This window comes from Marmota flaviventris, chromosome 12, assembly GCF_047511675.1.
Source record: "Marmota flaviventris isolate mMarFla1 chromosome 12, mMarFla1.hap1, whole genome shotgun sequence".
Classification (NCBI taxonomy): Eukaryota; Metazoa; Chordata; class Mammalia; order Rodentia; family Sciuridae; genus Marmota; species Marmota flaviventris.
This window is the reverse complement of record NC_092509.1, coordinates 35778860-35792145: the sequence shown is the minus strand read 5'-3', so window position 1 is coordinate 35792145 and position 13286 is coordinate 35778860. Positions and strand designations below refer to the sequence as shown.

Genomic DNA, 13286 nt, shown 5'->3' with positions numbered 1-13286 from the left:
GATCCATCTGAAATGATGCTGTGTAAATGCAGAAGTCTCCTATACATAGTGCAGGCTTCTGTGTGTATCCATGTGGGGTGGGTGAGAGGAGAGAAAGCTTAAACAAATCTTTCTTAAAGGATAGCACATCGCACTCTGGCCTCTATGCAATTCATTGAACATGCTACATATGTCTGGTCCTTAGGGCTTTATCACATGCTGTTCCCTCTACCTGGACATCTCTTTGCTTAACACAGTTCAGGGCAAAGTATTTTCTTTTATTCTTTGGGTTTTAACTTAGTGTCATCTCAGACTATCATCTCAGCACCCTAACTAAAACACTGTCCCCTTCTTTCATCATTCTATCATCTCAGTCTTTATTTTCATTTTTCCTTCATTTTTCCTGCTAACTTGAAAAAAAAGTAAAACATCTTTGCTAGAATATCAAGCTCAGTGGTAGAAAGGAAGTTTCTATTTCATAGCCACATTCCTAGCATTTAGCTTACAGTTGGGGCACTTAGAGTTTCAAAGCAGTAATACTCAATAAATGCTTGTGGCTTTTTCTGTTGTGGCTTTTTTTATTACAAAATTTTATCTCCATCATGACATACTATAGCTTCACAAAGTTTGGAATTTTTCTTATTCTGTTGACAAAATTGAAACTAACATGATAGCTTTTACATAATCATAAAACCCTCAGAGATGATCTTGCAAAGATTCTTCATTGTCACCTTGGTAACTATGTTGACATCAAGCCAAATGATAGTCAATCACAGCACCTCATTGTATGAATTGAAGAGTAATTTTATGATATTTGCAAACTAAAGTACACAGTATTTATGAAAATGTGCTTAATTGCAATGCATTATATAATTTGAGTTTTTAAAGTTGAGATCTCTCAAACCGAAAGGTTAAATGAGACTCAGATCACACAAAGGCCTTGCATAGACTTTATTTTGATCCTGATTTAACCAAACTTTTGAATTAAAATTGTTGCAGAATTGGGGAAATTTTAATACTGCCTTGTTGGTTTTAATATTTTGTTATTATTACTAATTTTAGGTATGTTAATGTACTATGGTTATGATTTAAGAGAATCCCTTAGCTCTTAAAGATCTATAATGAACATTTTAGAAATGAAATGATACCTTTGACTTGCTTATAAATAATCTAGGGTTGGGAGAAAATAGTAGATGTGGATGGAAATGAATTAAGATGAATTGACCACAGTTGATAATTATTGAAGTTACATCATGGAGACATGAGGGTTAATTATATTTTTCTGTCCTAATTTGATATGTGTTTGAAACTTTTTAAATATTTATTTTTTTAGTTTTAGGTGAACACAGTATCTTTATTTTACATTTATATGGTGCGGAGGATCGAACCCAATGCCTCGTGCATGCTAGGCGAGCACTCTACCACTGAGCCACAACCCCAGCCCCTTGAAATTTTTTTTAAATATTTATTTTTAAGTTTTAGGTGGACACAATGCCTTTATTTTACATTTATGTGGTGCTGAGGATCGAACCCAGTGCCTTGTGCATGCTAGGTGAGCACTCTACCACTGAGCCACAACTCCAGGCCCTCTGGAAATTTTTTATGATAAAATTATTTTAAATTTTACTGTTAAGTCATTCATTAGGACAATAGTTATGTGATATCCGTATGTTCTCATTCTCTTTCTCATTTTCCCCCCTCCTTAGGCTTCTCCTCAACAAAGTTCTTTCCTCTCTGTGAATCCTAAAGGGGTCTCTCTGTTACTATTGAAATAACTACAAAAGATAATAATTCTTGAGCACCTATCATAATAAGAATATCATTATCTGATCCTGGATACTGAATTTTGAGGGTCCCAAAGCAGCTCATATCTTGCCAAGTTTATATTTTACAAAAATGAGGTCAACAAGAACATACTGTTCTGCATTCTTCTGTATTTTACTTAATAAGTTCCTATGACCTTTAAATTTAAATAAATCTTTTTATTTTAAAAAAAGTTGAAATCTCTCATTATCCATGAATGAGTTATTAAGAAATAACAGTTAAGATTTCTGAAGCAATCTAGATTGCTTTCCAGAACAAAAGTTAATTCTTCCAAACGGTAAGAGAGATGATAATGAGAAATAAAAGAATTATCACCCCACCATCAGACAGTCGACAATAGAATTCTTTCCCTTTGGTCCTTGTCTGTTTTGCTGTATTCTAAAAAATGGGGGTCTGGCCCATGTGGCAATGGAATGTCATTTCTGTTAATGGCAGGTTGAAGGGAAACAGCTGGAGTCACTTTGCCATTGGGGTTGGCACAGTTCTGTGCATGAGGTTTGAGTCTGAAGAGGATAAAGCCTTGTCAAGAATCAGGGTGTCCTTGGGGTACTATGAGAAACTGATTTTGCTCAAGAATGTCGCTTTAGATTTCACATGAAGAATTTCTACAGAAATAGATGACATAATTTGGGATCCAAGATGCCACTTTTAAGTAGGCTTACAACTCTTATCCTTTTGACTTTAAAAGAGAAAAAAACAAGAACACTCACAAAAAACTGGTACTGGAAATATATATGACTGTGAAACAGGAGAGTACAACATCCAAAAAGCAAACTTTACACATACAAACAAAGGTGTTAAAGGAAAAGGGTGAGGCTGTATTGTGCAAATATTTGACATTGAAGTGGAAAGAGAAAGTGAAAAGTTGATAAAAGAGTAAGTTAATCTGATTAAACTGTTTTCCTCTCTTAGAGTGAAAGTTCTAAGCATCAAAGTAGAAGATCCTAGGATGGAGTGTGGGGTTAGACCTTAGACTCAAACTGCAAGTTGGAACTGTACAATTAGCAATGTGAATACTGAGACGGAGACAAGCAAATGTGGGTAGGTGAAAGGAAGAGGGAAGGACAGAACCTTCCGAAGAAGGGTCACATTATAGGAACTGCAGAGACCCAGGGTACATCTTGTAATGACCCTGTTTGAGAGCTATGGAAATGGCTGCCAACTGTTCCTGTCAGGACTACTTGAGGCACCATGACCCAGAAAGTCCAAATGGTACCAAAGGCTTAAGTAGCTCTATCACTTCTAACCATACAAATCCATACTCCCAGAAGGAAGGAGATCAATTGTAATGCCTATGTTAGGAGGTGACTTTGAGACAACTCCAGACACAAAAATATGCTACTCTTTAACAGTGTTTATGTCTGGGTACAGAATTTGAGGTGATGGTTCTTTTTGTCTCTTTTAAAAGTACATTTAACTTCTATAATGAAAAATATTTTGAAAGTCTATACTATATCAGATGGAAGGAATAAAAGTAATCTGGTTCTTTCAATAGGCTAAAGATCAGGACTGGGGTTATAGCTCGGTTGGTAGAGTGTTTGCCTCATATGCATAAGACCCTGGGTTCAATCCCCACCACCACCAAAAAACAAAACAAAACAAAAAAACAAAATTAAAGATCAGTTCAGTTCATAGTGACATCTTATAAAATAGTCAAAGGTTGCTGCAAATATTCAAAAGGTCATTGCCAAGGGTCAATGAAGAGATTTTTTAAAAAACTGCTTAATTATTTAAAACTGGAAACAGGTCTCAAAATGATTGTGTAATTCCAAAGTGACATCTGATTATGAGCAAAGGACTTTTAAAATCTTATTCTGTTTAACAGCAATTGAGATGATAAAAAAGTATATGTTTTTATTATGTACTTCATATGTTATTTTGAGTTTTGTTTTTTTTTTAATTTTTAATTTTGAGATAGGATCTCACTAAACTGCTTATGGCCTCTTGCTAAATTGCTGAGGCTGGCTTTGAACTTGTGCTCCTCCTGTCTTAGCTTATGAGCCACTGGGATTATAAGCGTGCACCACCATGTCCAGCTATTTTGAGGTTCTTTAATGATAGAAAATTTGTATTTTCATTGAAATGTGGCCTGAACTGTCACCCAGGTGATTAGGGTTCCAAAAATGCCAAAATGGGTGACAACAGGGCTATGGGCAAAAAGTGTGCTTCTTGGTCATTTTCTAGTTTAGGAAGTTCCCTGGGAAGATTAGGAATCCCCTACTGTATATATATGTGTGTGTTACAAGACTCATTTGTCCCTCGTAATTTGCTTGAACAAAAATTAAAATGCATTTCTATTCTCCAGGCATTTTTCATTCACTTCATAACAATATAAATTATCTGTTTATTTACATCATGATGTTAAATTGAGGTATAGTTGTTCTTTAACTTTTATTCCAAATCTCCTATTCTATTATTATTATTATTATTATTTTTAATTTAAAAAATTTAAAGCAGTAAGATTGGTATTAGCCTAGAAACCAAAGGAAGGAGGGAGGGAGGGACTTTACAGAAGTCCCACTGCACTCAAATAAGTGCAATTTGGTTTTCAGTTTTTATGTTTAAGAAACCCAGAAGTGTGCATTTCTTCATAGTTGATCCTTAAAAATAAAAGTCCATTTGTACAAGCTACTCATAACCTTAACATCCTTCCTCTGAGCCCCAGTCACCTTATCTACAAGAAGAGTTTGGACTCCATTACTGTATTCTGTGAATCTTAACACAAGCTAATAAAGCAACCTATCTTTGCAATTTCTTCATATATGTATTGTAACAATTCACAGTTATTTATTCTGGTGGCTTATTTCAAATGGCATTTTCTCCGTTGGAGAAGCAATTCAAAGTCATTCTGAGCTCAGTTAAACTCATTGCTGTATAGGGCTGTGATTACTTCCATGTCCTAATTAAAGGGTCAAATCTCTGTCTTACATCTTATTTGAAAAGTCGCAAGCAATAAGGAGCTGTATTATATTATGAGTGATGAGCACTGTTTGATTTTTGCCATCCAGTACTGTATATAATATTTATTATCTGTGAATTGCCTTTATGACATAGACATCCTTTCTGTAGCAGGTCATGGAGAGGGATTATTAAATAAAAAGATTACATGCTTTGTCGTTGAGAGAAGGTTTCATCTGAAACAGAAACCTGACAAACATACCATGTGCCCGTTACTATAGAAGCAAAGAGACCTTTCCAGCTGTTTACACTTTGGATGTAAAATGGCAATTTAACATAGACTAACAGTGTGATGTGAGCATCTGCGTAAAAAGGCTACATATGGAGCATGCCCAGTGCGGGTAGTACGTCCTCCTCCCTCCCCCTCCCTCCCCTCCAGATCTCTAAAGATAAGGCTTGAACTTTGCACTTGCAAATGTCACTGCACACGTTTTTTTGCACTAGGTGTTTTTTTTTTTTTTTTTTAAAGGTCCTCTTACAACTAATTTCCTTCAACAATCCAAGAGAAGGGGACCAGGGGAGCAGGGAAGAGAATATTTAGGGTAATAAGATGCATTAAGTTTAGAACCGAGTTGATTATGCCGGGCTTTGCACTTGAAGGGTTTTTTTTATTTTTAAAAGACATATAAAGAATTCGAGTGTGTGCTGATACTCTTGGAAGGGGAAAAATAAGAATCTCCTTGGATGGGAGTCTTCTGGGACAGGGAGTGAAAACCCTGGCAGAAGGGGACGGAGCAGAGGGGCTGCCTAGAGCATGGATAGGAAGGGAGCTGGGATTCTCCCGGGCTCAGCGTGCACTGAGAATCTGTGCCCCGGGCTGCAGCTGCGGACGTTAAAGGCGCTGTCTGGCTAATGAAGGCCACCTGGATCAGGCTTCTGAAAAGAGCCAAGGGAGGAAGGCTGAAGAATTCTGATATCTGTGTAAGCTCAAGGGCTTTCCTTTGGGGGAGACGTTGTTTTCTTGGCTTTTCTGTATTGCAGTGAGTGCAGGCAGAGAGGGTGGTTGGATTTAGTTAATATGCTCAAGACTGCAAGAGAGGGAGCTAGGGAGATTCCTATCATTTTTTGAGCTCCTTTTCCTACGTTGTGATTTATTGCCAGAGGAGATATTCCAGGCAGGTGTTTTCTGTAGACAGCTCTTATTAAATATCTCTGTAAAGGTGTTTTAAAATATGTTCCTGAAAGAGGGAAAGTAGCTGCTAGTGTCTTATTACAGTTTTGCCGGAGAAGGTAGCAGGTGTATTAAAAGGTATAAAATGATTCTTAAGATTATAATGGGAGTCACATCCTGGCAGTGACCTTTTTTTTTTTGGGGGGGGGGGGTGAGTTCAAATTCATAACTCATTAGACTTTTATTTATTTATTTATTTTAATTTTTGGTTAGGCTTAATGTCTTTCTACAAAAGTGCATACTTGCTTTAGCATGTAGATTGTTCTTGAAGCTATCCTTGAAACCCATCAGTGCCCTTCAGCTCTGCACTGCACCACCCAGCTGGTTTTATTATAAAGGAACTTGTTTTGGTTTCCAGAATAGTTTTTGGAATATGAGGCTTGGGAAGGAATGGTAACTTGGTGGACACAAGTAACCTAGTGAAGGGTCTGCATTGCAAAGTATGTTTTTCCAGATTGGGTTGCTGTAAAATGGATTATTTTTTCATCTTTTCAGGAATTTATAGCACAATCGAGGAAGCAAACCGCCACGTCAGTGAGACTTTCCCAATGCAAACATCATGCCTTGAATCTATTTTAATATATACATTTTCCTCTCCAGGGTTCGGCAGACTCCTACACCAGCCGTCCATCCGATTCAGATGTGTCTCTGGAGGAGGACCGGGAGGCAGTGCGCAGAGAAGCTGAACGACAGGCCCAGGCACAGTTGGAAAAAGCAAAGGTAAAACCATTTCTTCCTTGCCAAGGCCTTTCTTTGCAAGTTGGGCTGTGCCTGTGATGAACCACCTGTGGAAATTTCTCTTTAAAGAGTATTACATTGTCTGATTTTAAAAGGATAAAATTAATGGAGCGTTTTTTTTCCCTTTGATAGAAGGAAGTTTGATATGTAAGACTGGTCTTCACTTTTGTTCTATAATCTGAGCAACCTGTTTCTATCAGTGGGTGGTTTATTTACACACACACAAAAGGATCTCTAAATATACCAAGAGGGAAAATGGTATCTAACATCCAAATATTTTACTTCATTTTCCCAGCCCATATCTATGTTGGGGTGGGGGGGAACATTCTTTAAGCTAATATTTATTTTCTTGGTCTTGAGCAATCTTTCCCTGAAATTTCACTCTGCGTTTTATAATGACATATTTTTAAAAATGCATTATATTTTGCTTTTGAAAAATGAAGCAAAAGGTGTCATTGGTTACAGAAGATCCTCCCCTTGAGGGATCCCACACTCTTCTTCATTCCATTATACTACTCTATGCCTATAAAGGAGGGAAACTGGAAATCAGATGAAATATAGAATTTATTCCAGTCTGAATTTTATTTCACTATGAAATTGTGATTTGGATTCTTTTTTCCCATAGAGTTGTTTGAACAGTAGCTATTGTCCATGTTTAAGGCATGTTTGTTTGACCCTTGGTATCTGAGTGAACGTATTGTAAACCAGTTGGTTTTCTTTTGCAAAAAATGACTGGTTTTGAAAAAGAGGAAGTATTGTGTTGATCGTGCTGGAAAAATCAGGGTAGCATTACAGCACTTGTTCTCACCACTTCTTCTCTCAGATGAGTAGAACCAGTGTGTGTTGCTATGGGAATCGTGGCTTGGAGATTTGGTTTGAATGCATGGGCAGTCCTTATGTAATATTCATGACCTCTTGCTCAGCTGCCATAGTAGTATACTAAGGAGCCGCCAGGAGACCTTGACTTCTTAAAAGCAGTATTTCTGTATATCATGACAAAGTTCTCACCTAAGCTGGCAGTGAATGTGAGACAGCTCATATGCATGAGGAGCCAGGAGGGCTTTGTGACCCTGGGAGCTGGTGGAGCAAGGAGTAGCCAGCTCAGTTGCCATCAACGAATCTGCTCTGCCAAAATCGGCCATTTGAAATGCTGTGCAGTTGAAATTAGATAATAGTTAAATAATGAATGTTTGGTAAAGTTAATTGCTGCAGGTTTTCTGGTAGTTAATATGCCACGACTGAGAATTCATATTCGACATTCTATATTCTGCACCTGAGTGTCAGGAAGTCAAGGAAAAGAAATAACAGTTTGTATTCCAGAAATAAGATTGTTCTATTTGCAGCTAATTTATTCGTGAAATTTTCACATACCATTTTCTCAGATTCATATCACGTCATCATATATCCCAATGTAGTATGAAGTTGGTTTTCAAAATCTTTATCTGATTGGGGGACTTTTGTAGATGGCTGTAAAATCTTAAGTTATGAATTAAGTGACACAGCTGCAGAGAACTTTTAAATCTTTCAACCTAACTGGATCAAAATGTTGATCTTAAGAAAAACCAGGTCCATATGGCTTATCATTACTGTCTAAAAAGTTTACAGTTGCACATGATGTAGAAAACAGAAGAAAAAGAGAAATCAAACACGGACACAATAATTGAAGGGCCATTTCTTATATTGAATGAAAATAGTTTATTTACATGAATTTTTCTTTAAAAAGGGGTCAGCGTCTTAAACCTTTGTTGTATTCAAATTATTTATTCCAGGGAGAGTACATAAATGTGTTCTGAAAGACTAAAAAAGAACTAGGAAGTAAGTTTACGTTAAAATCATGGTTTTGTAGGTCTGACTTCTTCTAATATCCTTGAGGAAAAAAATGGAAACGAGAAACTGTACATGTCAAGTTCTTCCTTAGGTTATTTTTTTAAAATAACCTTTGTGGGACCTTTTTTAAAGTTTAAAAAATATGAATTCTTTCATTCTGGAAGAATCAAATGTTTTCTCCATCTATTATGTAATAGTCCCTCAGACAGAAAGACTTTGTAAGTTGGTGTTTTCACTCGTCCTACAAATGACATGTAATAAGTAGATGCAAAGGAATAGACCTCAGCTATGCTTCCAGATCCTGGTCCTAAATAAAGATGAACTCCATTACCCATTAATTGCCTTAATAGTACTGTTCTGAGGTAAGGTAATTGGCAAGTAGAGACACTGCCTTTTGAAATTAAGTGACCTAAAAAAGGTTACATAAGGAGGCACTCTATGCTGCTAATAAAACCATGTACTCCTCACTATGCTTTGTTATGGCTTCTCCTAAACTCTATGGGGAACAGATTTTATGTTTAATTTTAAGGCAAGTAAATATCAACTGACATGACTTTTTTTTTTTTTAAGTTGGTATTTTCTGATCCCAAATATCTGTTTTGATCTTGTCCAGGTTTGGCGTACTTTGCAAACCCTGCCTTGTTTAAGTTGATGGTCTTTGATATTGCTTTAAAGATTAGTAATATATGAATTTATTTTCTCATTGAGCCTTTCTTTAAAAGCAAATTTGTTGAGCTATAACTCCCTCATTTAAAGTATATATGAGTCAGTGGTTTCTAGAATATTCAGAGTTGAAATATTCTTCGGGGAGACAATGAAAATTTTCTCAAATTGATTTAGGAATTGATATAGAAATGCCCACTAGCAGTAACTAACTCCCCATCATTTCCAAATCCCCTTAGCCCTAGGAAACTACTATTCAACTTTGTCTCTTGATTGTTCTATTTTGAATATTGCATATAAAATGACTCATGTTAGAGTGGTTGGGACGGGCTGCTTTCACTTATATACTGTTTTAATGTTCATACTACAGCATGTATTATCCTTCATTATTTTTATTGCCAAGTTATACTCTATTGAGCATATTTTCCAAATTTTACTTAAACATTTATCAATTGGAAGACACCCGGGCTTTTCTACTTTCTAGGTTCTATGACTAATGCAGTTATGAACATTTTTTTTTCAAGTTTTTCATGGGCATATGTTTTCATTTTGCATATATATACACCTAAGAGCAAAATTGCTGGGTCATATGATTTTCTTCTTTTTAATTTAAAGACCAATTTTTTCTTTATTCCTTTCTCAAAAAATCATCCTTTCTCCCCTATATGCAGAGACTGAGTTGGCAAATATGGATGTGGTAAGGACTGGAGAAGAAATATAATAGGTTCAATGTGATATTTTATAGGAGAATCGATCAACAATAAATTCTGAGTCATTGTTATTGTCATTGAATGTCTACTACAGTAATCCATGGTGTCCATCATCCTATATACAGGACTCCTATAAAAACTTAGAAAGTTTTATAGAACACCTATAAAATATTTTCATAGGTGTTTCATACATAGAGGGTGATAGGACATAATGGATTTCATAGACATTGTGGGCACAGTTGGTGTGTAAGAGGGACCGTCAGACCAGAGCCACAGAGGAGAAATGGACAGGTCTTAAGCCAGCAGGAAGCTTCTGTTATTTAGGGAGAAAAGTCATGGTTCATAAACAGCAAAGTCAAAGTTCTTTGTGGGGTTAGAGAGGTCAGTGAGCATCCAGAAGAAAGGACTGTACCTCGCTCACTGGAACAGGACATCCTTCCTGGCGGAGCTCATGGCTTAAAATCAGACTTTACAGGATGGATATGTGAAGGTCAGCTCCTGAAGTAGAAAGCAGGAGGTGTGGAGTAGAGCTAGGCCATCGGGATGGAACGCACCGAGAGAACAGTAAAAGCTTGGCAGCAAGAAAGCATGGAACCTTCCAGAAAAAAAAGTTAACTTTTTTGAGATCTTACCACACCTAGAAATATCTTTATTCTATCCTCAATTAATAGTTTGGGTATATTATTCAGGGGAAAAAAGTGTTTCCTATCAGTTTGGTTAAGATGTCTCTTTGTGGTCTTCTGCCTTCCAGCTCTGGTGTTACGATTGCTCTTCTGACTTTGAGTACCATTTAGGTTTTTTGTAATTCTAATATTTCGAGAACTGTTCTTTCTTGGGTATTTTGATGTTTTCGTAGGATGTGTCTCCGTGCGGCTCTTTGCTTCTCGCGCTTGGTGTCTCTTGGTTGTGAAGGGCCAGTCACTTTGGTTCTAGAAATCCATCTTTCTATGATAATCTCTTCCCCTGTATTTTCCTCTTTTTCTGGTTCTCTGGTTGGTCACATGTTTGATGAGAGTGTTCTTTGTAATCTTCTTTCTCCCTTTTGGTTCTGAGTTTTTCCCCAACTGATCTTCTCGCCCATCTACTGAATTTAAATTTTTATCAAAATGTCTAATTTCTAAGGGCGAAATATGTTACAAAAAAATACTTGCTGATTTTCAGCAGCGTGTATCTGTTTATTGCTCAAATATACATTAGCTTAGACTGAACTTTCTTACAGGAAATTAAAAATGTAGGGAAGCCCTCAAGGCCTGATTAGGCTTCTCGGTTCATTCATGCTTATGGCTGGGTAGGTACAGTCCAGTTCCAAAGGCTGCCTTTGTTCCAGTCCCCTCCAGTGTGAGTTGATAATAATAGACAACAATAACATTCAATGCCCAATTACTGCCCATTGTAAACTATTTGAAGGAAATTTTTTTTTAAAAAGCGAAGCTCTGTCTTTGTGGAATTTTGAAATGCTGTTGGGCAGTATGATTATTGATCCTTTTACTATCACCGTTCTCATTCATTTTCTTAGAAAAATTCTCTCATTTTTCCTGTAGAACAAACCAGTGTTCGCTTGGTGGCTGAAAGCTGACTATAGTTCTTTCCCGGGCAACGTTGGCTAGCTGATAGGTGAGCTATGACTAGGTGACCTGAGATGGCTTGTCACATGTGTCTGAGGGTTGGTGGCTGTCATCTTCAGGGAGTTGTGCTCTTCTCTTTGAGATCTTTTATCTTCCAACAGACTGGGTGGGGCTTGTTCACCTGTGGGCTCAGGGTGGCCCTAAAAGAGAACAAAAATCAATGGGTGATATCAAGTCTCCTTGTGTGTCATTTGGCCAAAGCAAGTCACAAGGCAAAGCTTGGAGCTAGGGCAGATGGGAAACGACAAGGCTGTGTAGTCAAAGGGGTATGGTGGAGCTATTCTCTGCAAACAGTCTGCCACACCCATCTCTCTTTCTTCCTTAGCTCTTTGGAAGAAGAAACGTCTCCACACCATCCTGTTTCATCTCTCCTTCTGCTTACCTCGTCACCCAGACTTTCTCCACCTTGTCCCAGTTTCTTTCAGTCCTCCCCCACTCATCCTTTAACCCCTTGAGCCTGATTTCTGTCTCTGTCTCTTGACTGATGTTCTCTCGTGACTCTCTAATCACTAAGTCCATTGACCTTTCATTAAGCTTTCCTTGACTTCTCTGCGAGGCACAACCTTGTCTTCCTTCTCCAGTAAGTGTGGTTTTACAGGCACTGGCTACAACACAAAACCTACTTCTGCTGCCACTCTTGTTCCTTTTCAATGTCTTGAGCATCATCTTTTAGTCCCCTCTGCTGAAATGTGGAAGTCCATCTATCCAGATGCTCAGGGCTTGGCCTTCTGGTGTTCATGGCCTTAGGCATGCTATTGGTGTTCACGTCGAGCTCTGCAGAGTACTAGGGGATCCAGGGGTTTCTCAGGAGGCAAAGGGGTGCCCAGCTGCTTGTAATCTGGGTGTTCCTTCTGGGATTTAGCCCACAGCCCTCTTTCCCATTCATGTTTTAGGGTGAAATCTCTGGGTTAGTTTTCCTTTGAACATAGATTTTTACCTCCAAAGTGAGTTCAAAACCACCACCATCTTCTCCTTTACCGTCTCCTCCTCTCAAGGTTCCAGCCGTCATTATAAACCCGCACCTTTGGTTCTGACTTCTCTCCCTAGTGTTAGCATCTCAGGTCTTCGTCTTTTGGGCATCTATTATCACTTCTGCCATAGGTTTAAAAAATGGAGCTCCTTATCTTTTCCCTCCAACCCTTTCTGTTTCCTCTTTCTTTTGGTGTTACCTTCCTCCTCCCATGTCTGAAGCCTTGGTCCAGAAATTAGCAATTTTTTTTTCCTGTGAAGGATCAGATAGGGAATATTTACTCAGTGAACTATCCACTCAGTGAAACATTCCCTCTCTGCCATGGACTGGCAGTTTGACCTCTTGAGAAATTATGTGGTGAGCTCAGTTTTGCCATTTGTGAAATGCCAGTACGTCCTGCTTCTCAGGATTGCAGTAGTAACTGAATGAACATGTTAAGTACCTATTAAATACAGGGGTCTTAGAACCTTCTCCTCCTGCCCTGGTCCTCTTATAATGGGCACAGGAGACTGGAATGCACGATTCCTGCTGTTAAGGGGTTCCATGTCAAATGGGGAGTCCGTATTACAAGTTTTGAAACTCAAGTCTTGGTTTCCTTTGAATTAAGTGTAGTCTTCCTCTGCTGTTTTATATGGCTTCTAGCCTGTTAGCATTATTTATTTCTGATTTTTTTTTGGTAAGTGCTGTAAGACAGACTTGTAATGTCCAGCAGCTGCAGACCTGAGCAGGGTGTCACTGAGGTTGACACTCTCAGTTGGTCTCCTGGTAGCTCATTGTGACAGGTCGGATTGTACCCCCATCTGTCCCCACGACCAAGGCAT

General features: G+C 38.0%; 1 protein-coding gene across 8 annotated transcripts in view; it reads left to right on the top strand.

Annotated features, from left to right (window-relative positions):
• Cacnb2 (calcium voltage-gated channel auxiliary subunit beta 2) overlaps window positions 1–13286 on the top strand; it is a 351637-nt gene that overhangs the window by 227978 nt on the left and 110373 nt on the right. For 6 of the 8 annotated variants that reach the window (XM_027928530.2, XM_027928532.2, XM_027928529.2 and 3 more), the window contains exon 3: window positions 6533–6652. In XM_027928530.2, the coding sequence (XP_027784331.1) occupies window positions 6533–6652 (120 nt within the window). Of the gene's footprint in view, window positions 1–5613; window positions 5683–6532; window positions 6653–13286 lie in introns of those variants that run through there. The other 2 variants (XM_027928537.2, XM_027928533.2) reach the window with 1 other exon arrangement.